Source organism: Dermochelys coriacea, chromosome 6 (assembly GCF_009764565.3).
Source record: "Dermochelys coriacea isolate rDerCor1 chromosome 6, rDerCor1.pri.v4, whole genome shotgun sequence".
Taxonomy (NCBI): domain Eukaryota; kingdom Metazoa; phylum Chordata; order Testudines; family Dermochelyidae; genus Dermochelys; species Dermochelys coriacea.
The window spans coordinates 87639449-87660796 of NC_050073.1; the positions used below are offsets into that span (position 1 = coordinate 87639449).

Genomic DNA, 21348 nt, shown 5'->3' on the forward strand with positions numbered 1-21348 from the left:
AGAGAGGAAGAGCATGGCAAATGTCTCTTCCTCTTATCATGTCCTTTCCTCCCTCTTGGCTTTCTACCACCCTTCAGAGTCAGGAGAGGTGAGTCTCTCCAAGCAAGGTTGAGCAATTCCCCTACTGTGGCCTCAGGCAGGTGAGTCATTGCATTGTAGCTCCCCTGCTGGACAATGGCTGCTGATGGGTTGTTTAACAACCTGCCTGGGCGTTGGTCACTTTCCTTGTTGTTGCCTCTGGGGAGCTAATATCTGGCTGATTCCCCCAACTTTTACAGCATGTTTTAGTGACAACCATACGATACAATTCTTACAACTTCATATGCATTAATGCTACACATTTAAGGATAGAGAAATGACTTTCAGCAAATCATAACCTTTCCCCTGATACCTTACAAGACGTGCTTTCTTTGTAAGATCACGATTACATGAAAATGAGGAATATGGGGGTTACAGCACGCTCCCCCAAGGTATAGAATGTCACACTTCCTCGGTAGCACTGCTTGTTGGACAGTGTCCCTGGCACCAGGTCAGCTTCTGGGGCTGTCAGCAGCTTATATCAGAGCTTCTCAGTATATTCCCACATTCAGTACATTCCCCTGCCTTTATATATATATTTACACATCACATTACATTCACTATCCATTGCATCCTGTGTTTTGGGATCAGCTTTGTTACTTTGCAGGAACCAATCCCTGGACAGCATGCGCCGTCCACTTGCTGTCCATGTTCGACTTTGCTCTTTACCTCATCTTTACACTCCGACTTCTCTTTTTCAGTGCAGAGCAACAGGATGCACCCCAAGCAGATACTCTGTGGTAGAATAGGTTGTTCCCCTCCTTAGTCTCCAGGGCCTGTTTCCTGAAGGGCCTCAGGGACAGCAGCTGTTCTGAGCCAGAATGTGTGATTTGAAAAGAGAACGTTGTACGAAGGATGGGAGCCGGGAAATGGGAGAAGGGTGATTTTTAGCAAGCCCTGATTTTTTCAATATGGATCTGTGGTGGGTGATGGCATGAGGCGGAAAGGGGGCTGTAAGGAAGAGCAATGTGTTTCCCTTTGAATATGTCTTTTCTAAGGTAAAGCTGGTTTAAACAATAGGCAAACTCTTGGAGTGGTGCTGTGTGGGGAGTGATGCCCCATTACTAAGAGGAGGAAGGACCAGGAAGATTCTGGAAAACTCCAGGGCAGTTGGGAAGGAAGTTGGTCTGAAGTAGGGAAAAGGGGCAGCTGAGGAATTGGGGAGGGGGGCATGTCTGGGGGAAACTTGCAGGAGGGGCCAGGGCCCCAGGAGCAGGTGAGAGACAGGGAGCTGGGCTGAAGCCAAAGGAAATGTTAGAGTGGAGCAGCTCCAGCTTCTGCTAGGGATATACAGATCCCTCCCTCTTCCCACACACACCTCAACATCTAGCAGAGGGATTTGCTCCTTCACACATACACACCCTTTGCCACTGGAGATAGGGTTCCCTCCCCTCACTGCTTAAGATAGGGCTTTACCCCAAGAAGTGAGGGGGAACTTCATAGGGAGAGAGAATGAGTAAAGACTCTCCCCCCTGCCCAGTGGTGCAAGTAGTGTAGTACAGTACGCCATACCAGTAAGCTATTTATAGCTGGTACACCACACCAAAAAGTCACAAGAGGAGCATGACATGGGGCCGCTGGGCAGCCCCCCTCCGACAACTCCTCCAGCGCAGCTATACCACCTCCACGTACCTTCGTGCCTGTGTCTCCTGTCCGGGTTCTGTACTGCAGCCCCGCCAGAGGGCTGGGAGCAGTACAGCTACGCCGGAGGAGTTGCCAGCGTGGGGCCGTCCGATGTTCTGCTTCTTTTGCCACTGGCGTTCCGGAGCGCCCTGTGGTTCAGAAGTCTCCGGCGCAGTGGGAGAAGGACAGAGCCCCCCCTCCCCTCCCCGGGAACATGGGATGGATCATGGGGAGGGGAGTTGGAGAGCACAGGACCCCGGGCTGGGGGCGGGCTGGGGTCATGTGAGGAGTCAGGTGGGGAGGTCATGGCCCGCCCCCCCCCTTTAGTTGGTGCAGCGTACCAATAAGAAATGAATTCTACTTGCTCCGCTGTGGGCCCTGCTTTGGGTATCCTGTTCCCCCATCGCACTTTGCTTTGCCCAAGTGGGAAATTGGGAGTGCCCTGCACAGGGCATGATGTATTTGCTCTTTCCTGCCAGCCTGAGCTGAAGCACTTTAGAGGTCACTGTGCCCTCCTGTGGTAAAGCCACATCTCCCACATTTGTGCTGAGCTCAGCACTGAGGTATTGACGTACCTGTTCCAGCCTGAGATTGTTATTGATCTCTGTCTGTGGTGCTGAGTCAATGTAACCAGCTCAGATTTCCTTGCCTACCCCTCTAGGATCACCATTGACCTTCCACTGATCACACAAAGTCATAGGTCTGAGCTTTATCAACTCTTCCCATTTTGGGAATGGGGAGAGGAGGGATTTAAGAGGCATTGACTTGACCTTCACATTACATCTCTCCCCACCTCCCACTCCTCCAAGCTGGAGAAAACTCCCCCAGCACATACCTAGGAAGGGCAGATAGGAGAAGAGAGCAGGGAGAGTGTAGTTCAGGAAGCAGTGTGATCTAGTGGCCAGAGCACAGAACTGGGAATCAGGGCTGCTGGGTTCTAATCCCACATCTTCTGTTGGCTCTCTGTGACCACCATGAGCCAGTCCCTTAGCCTCTTTAAGCCTCTGTTTTCTTATCTGCAAAACAAAGCTGATAGCTCCCCTGGGAGATAGATAAAGATTATGATCAGCCCTAGGCAAATATTGTCCCCAAAAGTGACTGACTATTCATTTTAATTTTACAAAGGATTTCCTTTGCTGTGTTCATGGTCTTTGTAAATTCACTTTCCAGAAATACCCTAGCACAGGGGTGGGCAAACTTTTTGGCCTGAGGGCCACATCTGGGTATGGAAATTGTATGGTGGGCCATGAATGCTCACAAAATTGGGGGTTGGGATGCAGGAGTGGGTGAGGGTTCCAGCTGGGGGTGCGGACTCTGGTGTGGGTCCAGAAATGAGGAGTTCCAGGTGCAGGAGGGGGCTCCAGGCTGGGGCAGCAGGTTGGGGTGTGTGGGAAGGGTGGGGGCTCCAGCTGGGGGTGCGGGCTCTGGGGTGGGGCTGGGAATGAGGGGTTGGGGTGCAGGAAGGTGTGCTAGGCTGGGACCAAGGGGTTCAGAGGGTGGGAGGAGGATCAGGGCTGGGGTTTGCAGGAGGGTGTCAGGTGTGCAGGGTTCAAGTGGCTTTTACCTCAAGCAGCTCCTGGAAGCAGCGGCATGTCCCCCCTCTGGCTCCTACGCGGAGGCACGGCCAGGCGGCACATGTGGGGCAAGTCCCGGACCCTGCTCCCCAGCAGGAGCTTGTGGGCCGGATTGAAACATCTGAAGGGCTGGATGTGGCTCCCGGGCCGTAATTTGCCCACCCCTGCCCTAGCAAGTGAGTTTCCTGGCAAGGATGTTCAAGGGAAAGGACAATATTCACGTAAAGCAAATTTCATATTTATAATGGGACATCTGATTCTGCACGTTACGCTCATCCAGTCAGACACCAGAAACATACTCTGTGTCCAGAAATTTGAAGAAATTGTCTGGCAAATCACTTTGGATAACACATCGAAGAGAATCACAGGCCGTTCATGGACAGTTTGTAGACAGGAAAAAAACAAAATATGCCAAATGAATGATGAATTATGCATGATTCTATCCATGCTAGCTATAAGATTTACTCAATTCTTTTCTTGTTTGTAGTTGCCTCCTTTGGAGGGTCTCAATGTCCTGTACAATGTGTTATTATTAATGTGGCAACGACACAAGATCTGAAGGAGAAATATTTTGTCCAAACACAAATCTATGTATTAAGTGAGAAAAACTCAGGGCAGGTCACAGATTTATCTATAAATTGGATACATTTCTTATTTTATTGTGTATATATTTCTTTGCATTCTTTAGGATCTCTCACTTGTCATCTTGGTCAGGCAAGCAACGCGCTGTGACTTTTGCTTTTCTGCTAAACTCTTTTTTATTGTAACTTCATCAACCAGTCCCCTACCCCAGCTCATTCAGCTGTTTCATCCACCTGTTGTGCTCTGCCTGACATGCAGATTGTGAGCTCTCTGGGGCAGGGACCATTGTCTTTGGTCCATGTCTGTACAGCACCTAGCACAGTGAGGCCCTGTTTCTTGGTTGAGATTCCTAAGTGCTATCATAATACAAATAATAAATAATAATAGAAGGATCTCAAAGAACTTTATAGACATTAAGGCACACACCCATGTCTCTGTTGTAGATCAGGGGTTATCCCCATTGTACAGATGGGGAAACTGAGGCACAGAGCAGGGAAGCGATTAGCCCAGGGTCATACAGTGAGACAGTGGCACAGCTGGGAATAGAACCTGGTCTCCTGATTTCATGTCCCTGGCTTGTTCCATTAGAACATGCTCACTTATTAGTATAATCTATGTGGCCTTTCATCCCAAAGACCCTTACAAATTCTCTGTACACAGTAATCCCTGCCACAACATTGAAATGCAACCACCTCTGGTGCAGAACACAGAAGATGTTTTACAGCACACAACAGTACGACACAACAGTTTAGAACAGAAAGGAAGCATAACCATGCATCCAGCTGAAAATGTCAGGGGAAATTTAGGGAGGCAGATTCCTAAGTACTTCCAAAATAAGAGATAAGATTTTAAACCCAAATCCTCTTTTCCTATTAAGGGAAGTTGGGCAAGCTAGTTTTGGGGTACAGAGAGCAGTATGCTTCTTAGTTATTTATACTTGTGTTATTCAATGAACAGCTTAGAAAGGGGTAAGTAAGTGTCTAAAAGGCATTTCACTCAACCCAGCTCTCCCTTATAAAGAAATTATTTAATATGCTGCAGTGCTGGCCCACAATACTGCAGCATACTGTGGTGTTAGCAGTGTTTTAGAATACCAGAGTATTTCACAATAATAATGACATGCGGAAATTAACCTATGTGTAAGGGGATGGTTGCCCCCTTACTAACATTCAGTGGGGGTGTTTTAGTTGCTAGCTCCCAGTACTAAAGAAGGGGGAAGGGTCGATGGGGAATCAGGACCCTGAGACTGACAGCCCCCAGCAACAATGGGGAGAGGCCAATGCTCCAGGTCAGCCTGAATGACAGGACGAGCAGGCTAATCAGGGTGTCAGGACACCAGGGAGGTCCCATCCTCCGTGTGAGCTGGAATTGCCTGGATCAGACAGAGTGGGGCTGAGCAAAGGAGAAAGCAAGGGCCCAAGCTGAGCTGGGGAACAGAGCTGTGCCAGATCCAGAGGGACCAGAGGCACAGCCTAGAGAGAGCAGACCCTGTCCTGGGAGCAGAGCTGCAGCAACCAGAGCCAGAGGGGCCAGAAAAGCAGCCCAGGAAGCAGGTCAGTGCTGGGAGCAGAGTCACAGAAGCAGCCTGCAGAGCAGACCTGTCCTGGGATCAGAGCTGCAGCAACCAGAGCCAGAGGGGCCAGAGAAGCAGCCCAGGGAGCTGGAGGCAGAGCAGCAGCAGCAGCAGCCGTGCTGAGACAGAGCGGTGGAGCTGGGGCTGGAGCAGTCCGGAGCTGGGTGCAGTGAGCAGCTGGGGAGAGCGAGGGGGACCCTGGGCAGTGGGCCCAGTACAGGGAGACGGCTCAGCCAAGGGGCTCTGCAGGCCAGGCTTGGATCGTAACCCCGACAGGGCGGGGGCGACACTGGGAAGAAGGGTCCTACCACTTAGAGCCTAAGAGCGTGTGGCCACCACCAGAGCAAGTGTCCCACCCACAGCATCCCTGCAGCACAGCCAGGGCCTGAGAAGAAGGCCTGGGACTTGCAAGGAACAGACTGTGAACTGCCCGGACATTCCAGAGACACTGTTTGTGATGTTCCCTGCCACAGAGCGGGTTGATGTTTCCTTTAACCTTTCCCATTTTCCCTTATTCTTTTTAAAATTAATTGTTGATTTAAATAACTTGCATTTGCTTTAACTTGTATATAATGGTCAGTGGGTCAGAGAAGTGCCCAGTGCAGAGAGAGTACCCTGGAGTGGGGACACCCTAGCCCCTGTCCTAAGTGACCACAGCAGGAATCCTGGGCCCAGCCTTGTTGGGGTTACAAGGACTCTGCCAGACAGGAGAGTGGAAGGGGAGTCCTCAAGGGCAGGGAGGCCACTGGGTAAAGGAAGTGGGAGCGAGGACTCAGATCCTTTTGCTAGCCCACTTCACCGGGGTAGTGCAGAAGCCAGGAAAGTTCCCCACAAGAGTGGGACTATTCGCCCGCTTACATATGCTTTCCAGTAGTAACCTTAAGAACATCTTGTGGGTCAGAGTTAAGAACCCTTTCAACATATGTATCGTTAGTACAATTATGACTCTGTAAATAAGGTATATAATTAGTGACCTCTCAGTTGAAAGAGTTCATAAGCATGTCTTGCAGGACAGAGTTAAGGTTGTGATGGGAATGTGTAAGGTGAAATTACCACGATATTATTGCTGACCAAACGTATGAAGCAAGAATCATAGAATATTTATGTAAATTACCTTCAGCTGGTTATTCTCATGGTATGCCTGTAGTTATGTAGTTTGCATCAGAGTGTTAATAACTTCTGCAACGTTAACCGTAAGGAAACCAGGATGTTTGTTTTTGAACACCTGAGCTGGAAAGGTGCCTGGTGCACTGGCGTCTGGAGAAGGAGACGTCTGGGGTGGGACTGAGGTTGATTGAAAAGTACTGGATGATGCACTGGAGCCAGCTCAGGGCTCTGGGCTGTGTGATGGGACTGGAGGGATTGTAATGAGGCTGAGTTGGGGCTGCGATTGAGTTGCAGAGGGGCAGGGTCATGGGCCTGGATAGGAGGAGGGTGGAATGGAGCTGAACTAGAAGGTGGGCAGGGGTGCTCTCTTTCTGTTCCTAAAATTTCTTACAATCTACAAAGTTCAGCAATAAAAAAGGGAATCAAGCTCAGGGAATTGGGGGCAGGAGAGATGGGGCAGGAGTTGGTTTGGGAGTTGAATTTGGGGGGCACACCGGAGATTTGCCTTTGGGAGGCATATGGATAGGAAAACTTGGAGAGAAATGAAATGCAGCATGTACAGGAAGAATCTGCTCCTGGATGGACGAAGATCAGCAAAGCTATAATCTGCTTCTCTAGATAGCTAGTGGGGAAGGGGGCAGCATTAGGGACTTAGTAGGAAAAACCAGCATCTCCTGAGTAGCTGTGTCCTTTGCTCACCAGCTCTCTCCTGTGGCAGGAAGAGTAAGTAGTGCTCATAAGGAACATAACATAAGGAACATAAAAAGAAAAGGAGTACTTGTGGCACCTTAGAGACTAACAAGAACGGCCATACTGGGTCAGACTAAAGGTCCATCTAGCCCAATATTCTGTCTTCCGACAGTGCACAGTGGCCACTGCCAGGTGCTTCAGAGGGAATGAACAGAACAGGTAATCATCAAGTGATCCATTCCCTGTCACTCTTGGAAACAGTCACCGGTCATGGGATCTAGCTCCAGGAAAGCAAGTCGGAGGTGGGACAGGAGTTGCAGGTTGCTAGGAGCCTCCTGGTTTATTTGCTAGAGGTCCAATAGCTCCATCCATCAGAGACTTACTCTCCTTGTTAACAAAAGGGAGATGAATTACTTAGCAGCTGAAAATGCCAGATGGCGACAGCTCTGTTGCTTACCTGGGGAAGGGAGGGAGGGAGACATGCACCCAGCAGATGAACAGATTGAGTGCAGCTCTACAGGGAAGTGCCTAACCCTCACTGGCCCCGTGCTTTCATCTGCTCCCCTGACGCCTCGCCAGCCTTCTGGGGAGCCTTTTTTCTCTCAGAGACCAATGGGCTCACTGGCAGGCTGAGAAGAAGGCTGCAGTAAATTCCCTTGTCCCCGGTTCACTTTTCAAAGGGTTCACCTTGCTCACACTCATATGCACCTGCTCATTCCTTTTCCATGGAACCACTTATCCCATGCACATGGAATCCCATTTCCAGAGCCTCTGTCATCTCCATGGGGCTGCCCCGGGGCTCACCGTATCATTCACCCTGACTTGGTAAGGGGAGGAGGAGACAAGCGAGGAATGGGAGGCAGCCATACTGCAAAGAGTTCTTCTCAGCCCCCCAAAACTAGGAGTTCAGCCCCTGATCCCAATGGGATCCAACTATCTAGTATAGACACAGCCTTGGGAAAGATTCTGCCAGTCCAAGAAGATGACATAGAACCTCTCCTGATGGGAGGCCAAATTAATGGCCTGCAGCCATCCCAACTTGGGCTGGGATCTTTCAGCCTTCACAGCAGGATCAGGCCAAGTCAGTAAGTACTGGAGGTGAGACCTCCAAGGAGCTTCAGGGAGCAGCCCAGGTGACTCAGTCACTGGCACCGAGTTGGCACTGACTCCACGGTCCCAGTGTGATGGTTGGGGATGCAGTTCTGTGGGGGGGGGGGATAACTCGGGTGGGGGTGAGTACAGGACAAAATATCCAACATAGTGCTAGGCACTGTGCTGGATAAAATATAAGGTCTGAATGCTTGACCTCTCCTGGGGACTGAAGCTCCTGGGGCACTTTCCCTTTCCCCAGGAGTCAGCATGCTAGCTAGATCCACAGGAACCTTTCCCAACCAAACCCCAAACTGCTTAAGCCTTGGTGAGTTCCAGGTTCGAAGGTAGAAGCCAAAGCGTTTTGCACACATACACATACTTTGTTTGAGGCTCTTCCATTAGAACATGTTGCTGCTCCTGTAGAGAGGCAGATTTTCTTTGCAGAGGGATTCTCATTTGTTCCTGTAGCAAAACCAATCACATCTGGTCCCAGGGGAGCAGAGCACCATATGCATCATGCATGTGCTTAGTCCCATGGGCAGGTCCATCAGGTCAAGCAAAGGCCCCATCCTCATTGCACAGTGCTGAGCACAGCTGGTTGTCTCAGTTTTCACCTTCATTATTGCTTGGATCAGACCCACAATGTAAGGCCAAATTCCAGGGGGAAGTGTGGTCTAGTGGGTAGGACGCTTGACTGGGACTTGGGCAATCTTGGTTCTATTCCTGGTTGAACTGTTGGGTTACCTTTATCTCTCTCTGTGCCTCTGTTTTCACTTTCACCCTTTGTCTGTCATGTCTATTTAGTCTGTAAGCTCACTGGGGCAGAGACTGTCTCTTATTGGGTGTTTGTACAGCACCTAACACAACAGAGCCCTGATCTTGGTTATAATATAAATAAAAAGAAGGGTATGAAACCAACACTGACCAGCAGTGAGACCCAGTTTACCAACCTGCTTGTGAACAGACTCAGGGGTGTTTCATCTGGCTCTAGCTTTAACAGTAATCAGGATATTAGTGCTTGGCACACCTGCAGCACGTTACATTGCCATAGCACATTAGACACTTGAGGAAGGTTGAAACGAGACCAGCAGTTTGCAAGGAAATTGGCATGGCCCCGTGCAGCGGCTAGGGGTGCGGTGCAACATCATGAGGGATGGAGGTGGGGAACAAGCGTGCCCAGCAAAACAGTAGTGAGGGCCCTTCCCTTCCCTTCTCCTTGCTAAGTATAACATTTCATGGTACAAAACGGAGCCCCAGTCAGCCTGTCCTAGGGATCCAGGATTTGCTGCACCAGATCCAAGCATTGCTCCCTGGCTTTCCTCTCCCCAATCGCTCAGTGGGAGACGGGGCATGGAAAGGAGCAGGATGCCAGTACATCTGGACAGTGCTGGCTACATGCTCAGCGTTCATGGAACAAGGTGCTCAGCGCTACTTACGGAGCCATCATTTTAAAACGGTGCAGGAGCCTGCATGCTGCTAGCCATAAAGTCCAATCCCATGGTGCCAAGACAGTAGTGACTGGAGGCATTAAAAGGTGGCATTGGGGGTGGGAGCATAGTGACTATAGGCTGCGGCACCATGATAGCACATCTCATAAGGTTCAATACAGCCTGCTAACCCTATCAGGCCAGGTTCCCTGAGCTAGATCCTCTCTCATCCCCAAAGCAGCAGGTTTAGTTGGATCCCAGGACCTTACCTCTGAATGCACAGAGACTAAGCACAGTCCCGCAGTGACAGCGAGGTCATCAGCATGGAAGAGAAGGTTGGTTCAAGGAGGGATATTGGAGACACTGCTACTCCCACAGACCCTGGGGATAGATCAGTCACCACTTCATCCTCTGCTGATACTGGAGAAAACCACAGACCCAAACCAGATCCTCTGTTTCCAGGACTGGGCTTGGGCCCTAGATGTCACCTGTTGCTGCCGGGAGGGGGAAGGGGATGTTGTGTCATTCTTCTTGTGACCACCAACGAAAGCTTATGCTCAAATAAATTTGTTAGTCTCTAAGTTGCCACAAGTATTCCTGTTCTTTTTGTGGATACAGACTAACACGGCTGCTACTCTGAAACCTGTCATTATGCAAGACACTGAATTTAGCCGTATGGAATGGAAATCCATCAACTTCATGATATATATCTTCTTACTATATGTTCCATTCTATGCATCCGATGAAGTGGGCTGTAGCCCATGAAAGCTTATGCTCGAATAAATTTGTTAGTCTCTAAGGTGCCACAAGTACTCCTGTTCTTTTTGCAGATACAGACTAACACGGCTGCTACTCTGAAACAAGCCAGTGAGAGTTGCACAGGAGGGAACCAGCTGAATAGTGACACTGAAATGTTTGTGATAAGCAAACTAGGGAAATAGACGAGCCTACTATGAGATGGGTGCACAACTGGTTGGAAAATCATACTCGGAGAGTAGTTATCAATGGTTCCCAGTCAAACTCACAGGGCATATTGAGTGGGGTCTCGCTGGGATCTCTTCTGGGCCTGGTTCTATTCAATGTCTTCATAAATTATTTGGGTAATGGCAAAGAGAGCACACTGATAAAGTTTGTGGATGATACCAAGTTGGGAGAGGTTGCAAGTGCTTTGGAGGGCAGGATTAGAATTCAAAATGATCTTGACAAACTGGAGAATTGGTCTGAAATAAATAGGATGAAATTCAATAAGGACAAGTGAAATGTACTAGATTTAGGAAGGAATAATTAATTCCACACACACAAAATGGAAAAATGACTGCCTAGGAAGGAGTACTGCAGAAAAAGATCTGTGGGTCACCATGGATCACAAACTAAATATGAGTCAACAATGTAACACTATTGCAGAAAGAGCGAACATCATTCTGGGAAGTATTACAGACACGAAAATAATTCTTCCACTCTGCTTAGCACTGATAAGGACTCAGCTGGGGTATTGTGTCCAGTTCTCGGCACCACACTTCAGACTGGTGCAGACAAATTGGACAAAGTGCAGAGGAGAGCAACACATATGATTAAAAGTCTAGAAAACATGACCTATGAGGGAAGACTGAAAGAGCTGGGTCTGTTGAAGTTTGGAGAATTGAAGGCTAAGGAGGGACGTGATAATCTTCAAGTGCATTAAAGGTTGTTTTAAGGAGGAGGGTGATATATTGTTCTCGTGCATTGAGGACAGGATACGAAGTAATGGGGTTAAATTGCAGCAAGAGAGATTTAGATTAAACTTGAGAAAAAACTTCCTAATGTAGGGAACAAATTACCTAAGGAGATTGTGGAATCCCTGCCATTGGAGGTTTGTAAGAACAGGATAGACAAACACCTGTCAGGGATGAGCTAGATAATACTTAGTCCTGTCTCAGCGCAAGAGACTGGACCATATGACCTCTCGAGGTCCCTTCCAGTCCTACACATCTATGGTTCTATAGGGAATCTATGTTGGCAACTGGCCACTTAGCACAGCATGACAAAATGAGGCCTTCAGAGAACTCTCACTGGGTTCTCACATGTAGCCCTGGGTCCCTCTCACTGGGCACTGTTGTTCTTGGATCCTTTTGGACACCTGGCTTAGTACTAACCCCCAACCCTCTCACTAAGCACTGTGCCCCATAGCTTTCTGGGGGTCCCTTACTAGATCCACCCCAAAGCCCTCTCTCTATTGAAACAAGTTAAAAGAGTTGTCATTAACATTCGTCCCATTTAGAAAAGCTATCCCTGATCTTGAAGCAGCTTTTGCTCCCCAGCCACCCAAAAAAGGTTGATTGTAACTTGCACAGCTGGATGGGATGGGGGAGGCCTGACACATATCAGGTGTGTGGCCACCTGCTGCAGAGTGCATTAGTTCAGAGGAGTTTGCAAATCTCATAGGGCCTGAGATTTTTGTTAGCCCTTCGTACAGTGGTCAGGGAGAGCTGGTGGCTAGACATACAGGTTTCACTGTGCTTGGTTTCTGGAGCAGCAGATTCCTGCTGGGAGACTCTGGCCCTTCTGTCTCCAGCCAGTATTTTTTATTACTTGCCCTGTTGCTGAATCTGGAATCTGGTTCTCTCTGCTACCCCTTCTCCAATGCACAGAAAGGTCATTCTGCACTACCTGGTATGCTGAGTTATGTAGCACTGCCAGAGGCCACTCAAGCCGATCTGCTGCCCTAGGCAAAACTTCAGCATGCTCTCCCCTCCAACCCTCTAGAACAGAGGTTCTCAGCTGGGTGTGGGAGGCATGTTAGACTTTTCAGTGGGGGGTGCAGTGAGAAAGTGTGGGGCCAAATGCCAGGTCACAGCACCACTCATTCAGGTTTGGCCTGGCTGCTCTTCCATCACGACGAGGGGAGGGGGGGGGCCAGCTGGGCCAAATCTGAGTGAGTGGCGCTATGACCTGGCACTTGGCCCCCCACTTTCTCACTGCACCCTTGACACATGGGGTCACAGCACCACTCAGCTTTAGCCCAGCCTCTCTTGCCCCTAGGCAGCTGCCTAGTTTGCCTATAGCTAAGGTGGCCCCATAGCACTTCTCTGTTTAATAATAATGATGCAGACTGTTCCCCCTCCGGTTATTGCAGAGATGGGAGCTTTGGAGATAGCCTTCTTCCTGCCAAGTCACTCCTGACCTTCTATGAAGCATAGTGCTGTGCCAATGGAGATGCCATCTTTTGTTTGAAAAAGGAAGCTGGGGCCTTGGCTGTCCATGCCCACTAAAGATTTCATGGCACTTAGTAAAACTAGGAATTTTAATCCCACAGCCCAATTTAGGTAATTCTATTCTGCCTCCCTGAATTTACATAGCAGTTCCAGCAGCAGACAACAGTGGTTCCCAAACTGATGCTGGCTGCTGCTCCTTGTTTCTAGCTGGTAACTCATACTCTTAAAGGTGAATAATACATTTAACACCTTTCTAATGCAGCTTTCCTACTAGGCAATCTCTGTAGCTGCCTCAGAGCTGTTAGTTGATCCCTGGTGGGACTGGAGGCGGGGCCGGGTGATGGTGAATGGGTGTCTGTCAATGAAGATATGGCCCTTGCTATGAAAACACTGAGATCCCCTGGCATACAGGGTAGTTCTTCCACAACTTGCTGTGTGCTGTTAAATGTTACACTTCAGAAGTGGATGCACTTCAGGGAAGAGTGAGCAATCTCCATTGGGCAAGAGCAGTTTGGGATCTTTCAGGATGAAAGAGGCTGTAAAAACATGTGATGTTGTTACTGAGAGACTCTCTGCAACAAGGGGCCACAACAGTGGTTCCCTTAACCCACCCAGCAATATTGTTAATCTATCCAACTATACTCTTAGTGCAGCAGAAGAATCTGTCCTATCTTGGGCCTTTCCTTCTGCCCCTCCACCCCCATGAACATGATACAGTTCTGTGGTGACCTAGAATCCTATTTTCGATGTCTCCGACTCAAGGAATATTTCCAACACACCTCTGAACAACATACTGACCACAGACTACAAAAAGAAGGATTCTGGGTGGACTCCTCATGAAGGTCGAAACAACAGACTGGACTTCTACATAGAGTGCTTCCACCAACATGCACGGGCTGAAATTGTGGAAAAGCAGCATCACTTGCCCCATAATCTCAGCCGTGCAGAACACAATGCCATCCACAGCCTCAGAAACAACTCTGACATCATAATCAAAAAGGCTGACAAAGGAGGTGCTGTCGTCATCATGAATAGGTTGGAATATGAACAAGAGGCTGCTAGGCAGCTCTCCAACACCACTTTCTACAAGCCATTACCCTCTGATCCCACTGAGGGTTACCAAAAGAAACTACACCATCTGCTCAAGAAACTCCCTGAAAAAGCACAAGAACAAATCCGCACAGACACACCCCAAGAACCCCGACCAGGGGTATTCTATCTGCTACCCAAGATCTATAATCCTGGATGCCCCATCATCTCAGGCATTGGCACCCTGACAGCAGGATTGTCTGGCTATGTAGACTCCCTCCTCAAGCTCTACGCTACCAGCACTCCCAGCTATCTTCGAGACACCACTGACTTCTTACATAAGGAAACTACAATCCATCTGTGATCTTCCTGAAAACACCATCCTAGCCACTATGGATGTAGAAGCCCTCTACACCAACATTCCACACAAAGATGGACTACAAGCCATCAGGAACAGTATCCCCGATAATGTCATGGCAAACCTGGTGGCTGAACTTTGTGACTTTGTCCTCACCCATAACTATTTCACATTTGGGGACAATGTATACCTTCAAATCAGCGGCATTGCTATGGGTACCCGCATGGCCCCACAGTGTGCCAACATTTTTATGGCTGACTTAGAACAACGCTTCCTCAGCTCTCATCCCCTAATGCCCCTACTCTACTTGCACTACATTGACGACATCTTCATCATCTGGACCCATGGAAAAGAAGCCCTTGAGGAATTCCACCATGATTTCAACAATTTCCATCCCACCATCAACCTCAGCCTGGACCAGTCCACACAAGAGATCCACTTCCTGGACACTACGGTGCTAATAAGCGATGGTCACATAAACACCACCCTATATCAGAAACCTACTGATCGCAATGCCTACTTACATGCCTCCCGCTTTCATCCAGACCACACCACACGATCCATTGTCTACAGCCAACTTCTACGATACAACTGCATTTGCTCCAACCCCTCAGACAGAGACAAACACCTACAAGATCTCTGTCAAGCGTTCTCACAATTACAATACCCACCTGCTGAAGTGAAGAAACAGATTGACAGAGCCAGAAGTGTACCTAGAAATTACCTACTACAGGACAGGCCCAACAAAGAAAATAATTGAACGCCAATAGCCATCACCTTCAGCCCCCAACTAAAACCTCTCCAACAAGGATCTACAACCTATTCTGAAGGACAACCCATCACTCTCACAGATCTTGGGAGACAGGCCTGTCCTTGCTTACTGACAGTCCCCCAACCTGAAGCAAATACTCACCAGCAACCACACACCACACAACAGAACAACTAACCCAGGAACCTATCCTTGCAACAAAGTCCATTGCCAACTGTGTCCACATATCTATTCAGGGGACACCATCATAGGGCCTAATCACATCAGCCACACTATCAGAAGCTGCTTCACCTGCACATCTACCAATGTGATATATGCCATCATATGCCAGCAATGCCCCTCTGCCATGTACATTGGCCAAACTGGACAGTCTCTACGTAAAAGAATAAATGGACGCAAATCAGACGTCAAGAATTATAACATTCAAAAACCAGTTGGAGAACACTTCAGTCTCTTTGGTCATTCGATTACAGGCCTAAAAGTGGCACTTCTTCAACAAAAAAACTTCATAAACAGACTCCAAGGAGAGACTGCTGAATTGGAATTAATTTGCAAACTGGATACAATTAACTTAGGCTTGAATAAAGACTGGGAGTGAATGGGTCATTACACAAAGTAAAACTATTTCCCCATGTTTATTTCCCCTCCTCCCACCCCCCCACTGTTCCTCAGACATTCTTGTCAACTGCTGGAAATGGCCCACCTAGATTATCGCAACAAAAGGTTTTTCCCCCCAGCTCTCCTGCTGGTAATAGCTCACCTTACCTGATCACTCTTGTTACAGTGTGTATGGTAACACCCATTGTTTCATGTTCTCTGTGTATATAAATCTCCCCACTGTATTTTCCGCTGAACGCATCCGATGAAGTGAGCTGTAGCTCACGAAAGCTTATGCTCAAATAAATTTGTTAGTCTCTAAGGTGCCACAAGTACTCCTGTTCTCCTATCCTCTAGCTTGGGACAGGATCAAAAAGTGACTCACACAAGCTACTCACCTGGGTTTTCTCACTTATCTTTTGTTGGAGGTGCTGTACCTCCTAGATTTCTTCCCTCTTTCCCCCCCTCCCACCAAAAAGGCCCCACACTGGGTCAAATCTCTTGAAAAGAATTTTCCTAATAAGTTTATTAAGGTTTACCATGACTCAGTTTCCACACAGGCATTCTTATTAGTCCAAAGGCCACTTGGTGTTCATTACAGCCAAAATACAACTATAAACATATATATACACACCTGTATTCCCTACCCTAGCAACAAAACAGTTTATAAGCATTGCTAAAATGCAACAGGTTCAGATCTGGGAGACACCTTCCCATCATGGTGTAACTAAAGGCATAAGGAAAAGCTCTGACAAAGAACTCCTAGCAAACATTCTACACTATAACAAGCAAGAGATGTCATTGCTGGTTGTTGGACCGTAACTCGAGTTAGATGAAGCAGTTTAAGGCTGCACTCTGCTCTTGTCAGGGTTTTTCCCCTTATCTTACTTTGCCATATTTTATCCCAACTAATGGACATTTCTAACCAATTATGGTACTATCCCTGGTGCCCAGTTTACCGTGTTTTCTTTATTTCTATTGCTTAGCCCAAAGCTTAAATAACACAACATTGGTATTATTGGGGTTACTACGAGTTTAATGCAAATAACTTTTTTCTTTCTCTTGATTTCATTCTTTATGCACACGTGCTGGGGGCCTAGCACATGTGCTAAAATCCAAATCTAATGTGAGCCTATATTCTTACAAACTCCATCCCTTTGGCTGAAGAGGGCTGGACTCAGCTGTCTCAGGAGCCCATCAAAACCAGCCCTGGCTCAGCCAGAGTCAGGACTGTCCATTTGGCCTGGAGGGTATGTGGGAAAAGGACCCCCTTCCTCTTGGAGGTGCAGCAGGGGCAGCATTGTGTCTTAGTCACTATCTAGGTAATTAAGAGCCCATCTTTCATGTACATTAGCAGGAGTGAGGCTGCACTGAGACATGCTTTGGCCAGCCATGCAGGGGAGGGGGCAGTTATAGAGAAAGGGTGTGTGGCAGATAAGTGGATTTTTTGGCATCAGTCTCTACTGTAGAAAACCAGAGGGAAATTCTTACCCCAAAGTCCATTTTTATGGGGAGTTAGAATGTAGCCTTGACAGAGGCTGAGGAGGGAGTTATAGAGCAGTGGTTCTCAACCGGGGGTACGTGTGCCCCTGGGGGTACTTGGAGGTCTTCCAGGGGGTACATCCAGCTCATCTAGATATTTGTCTAGTTTTACAACAGGCTACATAAAAAGCCCTAGCAAACTAGTACAAACTAACGCCCTAGCAAACTAGCCCCAGTACAAACTAAAATTTCATACAGACAATGGCTTGTTTATACTGTGCTATATACTATACAGTGAAATGTAAGTACAATGTTTATATTCCAGTTTATTTATTTTATATGGTAAAAATGAGAAAGTCAGCAATCTTTCAGCAATAGCGTGCTGTAACACTTTTGTATGTTTATATCTGATTTTGTAAGCAAGTAGTTTTTAAGTGAGGTGAAACTTGGGGTACGCAAGACAAATCAGACTCCTGAATGGGGTACAGTAGCCTGGAAAGGTTGAGAGCCACTAGTATAGAGCAACTTGGAATAATTAAATGCAGTAAATAGCCAGGAGCAGATGGGATCAGCTGAGGGCTCAGAAGGAAAGAGCGTGAAATCACAGCGAGATTGACAGAGCCAGAGGAAATAGGCAGAAAACCAGTGACTGCAGGGAGCTGCTAACATGGTGCCTGTTTTCCAAAAAAGCTGCTTTGGGGATTAGCTGGGAGGCTCAGACCAGGAGGCCTCCTCTGGTTACCAGGGAAAACGAATAGAGTCAGAACAATGCTAAAATAGCTCAACTGTTAGATACGTCTGATGTGATGGAGTCCAGCTGAGCCAAATTCTGGAGGGCCATTGAGGCCTGTTGGCAGTAGGAAGCCTTTCTGTGTTCAAACACTATTGTGAGGAGCAAAGGCAGCTCACATGATACCAACCACAACTAGTCCTGGTCCACGCTGACCTGTTAGTTGTGGTTGGTGACGTGTCGTTCTATTTTAACACAGCATTTCCTAGTGAAGACAAGTCCTGACAGAGGCAAGAACACTTGGAAAAAATAGCTCTGGACTTGCTGTGCCAGGAAACAAATGCTGGGCAAGGCCAGGATTGGAGTAGCTGTGAGCAACCCCACTGCCAACTCTGCCTCATTTCTGACAGCTCCTCCAGGAGCAGGGAGGCAATGAACTCTGTCTTTATGGCTGCTATGAGATCAATCCCAGGCACCTCCGGGCCAGAAAAATATCAGCAAGTTGGGAGGATGTCAGAGGAGAGCAACGAAAGTGATGGAGGGGCTGGTTTATGAGGAAAGATTACAAGAGCTTGGTATGTTTAGCTTGGCTAAGCAATGACCAAGGGATGAATAGCGGGTCACAGATGTTTGACAGGTAGAAGCCCCCAGGGGAGCAGGGGATTGCTCAAGGGTGTACAGCTAAAGGGACTAGGATGAAGTCATTGAAGTTGAATAGCAGTAAATATTTCCTAATAGCGAATTCTGTGAGGCTGTCACTTCATCTCCCAGGGGAAGCGGTGGGAGCCCCATCGCTTGGGACATTGAAACTGGACTGTAGTAAAGCCGAGGAAATATCCTAGAGGAACAGTCCTATGCTGGCAGGAAGATGGACAACAGGACTTTATCTATAACGTCAAAGATTCTGGGTATCGATGTGGGGGGGAAGGGTGTTATTTATTGGGTTGCCATAAAAGGTGAAACTAAGGTGGTGTGGGAACAAGGTGAGCAGAGCCCTGTCTGCCCCTCTGCTAGTATCAGTGTCTCTCTTCTCATAGCAGCTCTGGCGAATGGTTCAGTGCCTCGCTCCTACACACTGGCCGCACCGTGATGGCAGTGACTGATTCCAGCCGCCAGGACTGAGTGGGGAAGGCAGCAAGGGACCTTGGTCAGGTATGAGTACAAATGAGACGGCATCTGAAAACCGAATGACAACAATCGTATGTAGTCATATGGAGTGTAGCCCTGGGACAGGGCTTGGAGCAGATGGGAGCTTCCCCATTCCCCATGGCACCTCCTGCTGGGGAGAGGCTAAGACTGGAGAAGTTGTGAGTGGCCCACCACCAGGGCCCTGCCCCATCTCCTACAGCACCTCCTGCTGAGAGAGGTTGGGAACTGAGTAGCTGGGAGCTCGCCCATCCCGGGTTCCTGTGCTGATTCCTACAGCACCAGCTGCTGAGCAAGGCTGGGACTGCACTAGCTACAAGCTCACTCTGACAGCTACCTGCCCTACACTCACCTCTGTGGTGCCTCCTGCTGAGAGAGGCTGGGGCTCTATTAGCTGTGCTCACAGCCAGCTCTACCTGCTGGGGAAGGCCAGGACTGTGAACTCCTGCCCGCTAAAGTTCCCCCACTCCCCAACTCCATCCTGCCCCTGGTGGACTCTGCCCAGCTGTTTTGCAGGGTCTGCGTGGAGGCACAGATGGATACTGTGTACTTGGCTGAGCCTGCACCCGGGGGTGCCAACCCCGTCTCCCTGGATGTCCTCAGCTTCCTGGACCCCCTAGCGAACAGCACAGAGGAGCAGTGCTTCAGCGCCCGCTCCCACAGCACGGTCCTGCAGGGGCTGCCATTCGGCGGCGTGCCCACCGTGCTTGCCATCAACTTCATCCTCTGGCTGGTGAGTGAGGCGAGGAGGGGGCCGTGCCAGGGTGCCATACTGCCCCCTGTCCCCAGCTCCCAGTGTCTGCCCAGTCTCTCGGCAGTGTCTCAAGTGACCTGGGGACGGAAAGAGGCAGGCCTCAGGGGTGGGAGTGACTCAGCATGACTAGAACCGCACACAGGACTAAAGTGCGACCCCACATCACCTATTCAGCGTGGTCAGATGACACAGTGGTCAGAATGCCTGAGCCCTGTTTCCACTGCAGCTCTTGCTAATGGAGCTGGCCAGGTGGTAAACTATGGGCCCTGGTTTTCCTGGTGCCAGTGAGGCCGTGTGTGTGTAGGTGGAGTCCAGGAGGAGAGACGAGAGTCATAATCATGGACATGTGTGTGCGTTATGTGAGCCTGCAGCAGGTATCCGATTCTGCCTGTAGGCATCTGGGTGGGTTCCAGCATGTGTTGTGCCCATGGTGGGTGTATAACTGGGCCTGGGAAGGTGTGGAAAGGTTGTATTGTGTGACTATGCTGGACATATAGCTCTGACTACAAGGTGGGAGGTAGTTTCTTTGTGTGTGACTCTTGTTCTGCGTATGTGCATGTGTGTGTGTGTGTGTGTGTGTAAGAGAGAGAGAGAGAGAGATGAGGTGGGGCTTGCCCTGGCAATATGGGTCTCTGCCTTTCTGTGTGTGCATGTGTGTATGGTCACCTTGGTTGTGTGCCTGTGTGTGGGTATATCCACCTTGTGTGGATGGGTGTTGCGGTTTAGTACCATGGACTCTGTGGGTCTCTGCTGGGGTGTGTGAATGCAGTCACCAGGAGCCAGTGGCAGTGGAGTCACTGAAGCAGGACCTCAGTTTGGCTTTGAGAGGAGCTTTGACTGGTTCTGCTGTCATGACTGGGCCCACCTGTGGAGGGCAACCCCTCTGAATGGAGGGGCCTCAGGAAATCAGGTGGCTGGAACATCAACCCTTTGCTTTCTCTCTCCTGCTGCAGCTCCTCCTCCTGGTCTTCTCCTGCCTTCGGAAAGCAGCTTGGGACTATGGGCGCCTGGCCCTGCTGATGGATAATGACAGGTGAGGACTGAGCTCCCTTTCTAGGAGCTGGTTGCATCCCCCAAGTGTTTGTGACAGAGCAGGAAGAGGAGGTGGGGGGTCTGTTCCCTGCCCTTATTCCAAAACAAGCCCAGCAGAGTCAATGTCAGGGCTGCTGGATGGTGCCAGACCGGCAGCTGTGGGATTTCATCCCCACGGAGAGGCGCACAGCATGGGTGGCAGCAGGGCAACCTTCTCTCACAGGCTCCCTCATCCCTCCCCTGGAGGAACACTGGCTAGGGATGGGAGAGCAGTTCAGACTCCATGACCCAGTCAGCCTCTCTGCTGAGCCTTTCAAGACGGGGACCAGTTAGTGCCCAGTGTGTTGCTGGGTTTTATAATGTGGACACGTTTCTGGGGCGGGGACGGGAATGCTGCCATTAGTAAGCTCTGGAGCTCTCTCCTGTTCCCACACTGTGGGCGGATTGAAGGCAAGTTCAGTTCTGTAGCAGTGGAAGTGGCAAGGCTGTCCATGCACTGGCAGGGCCAGGTTCT

At 49.2% G+C, this 21348-nt stretch overlaps 1 protein-coding gene across 5 annotated transcripts in view; it reads left to right on the top strand.

Moving 5' to 3' along the window:
• The window catches only part of TMEM63C (transmembrane protein 63C), an 84467-nt gene that overhangs the window by 37602 nt on the left and 25517 nt on the right, over window positions 1-21348 (top strand). For 2 of the 5 annotated variants that reach the window (XM_043516240.1, XM_038407320.2), the window contains exons 2-4: window positions 18940-19054; window positions 19565-19781; window positions 20756-20835. In XM_043516240.1, coding sequence (XP_043372175.1) covers window positions 19584-19781; window positions 20756-20835 — 278 coding nt within the window. In that variant the 5' untranslated portion in view covers window positions 18940-19054; window positions 19565-19583. Of the gene's footprint in view, window positions 1-18939; window positions 19055-19553; window positions 19782-20755; window positions 20836-21348 lie in introns of all 5 variants that reach the window. The other 3 variants (XM_043516239.1, XM_043516241.1, XM_038407321.2) reach the window with 3 other exon arrangements.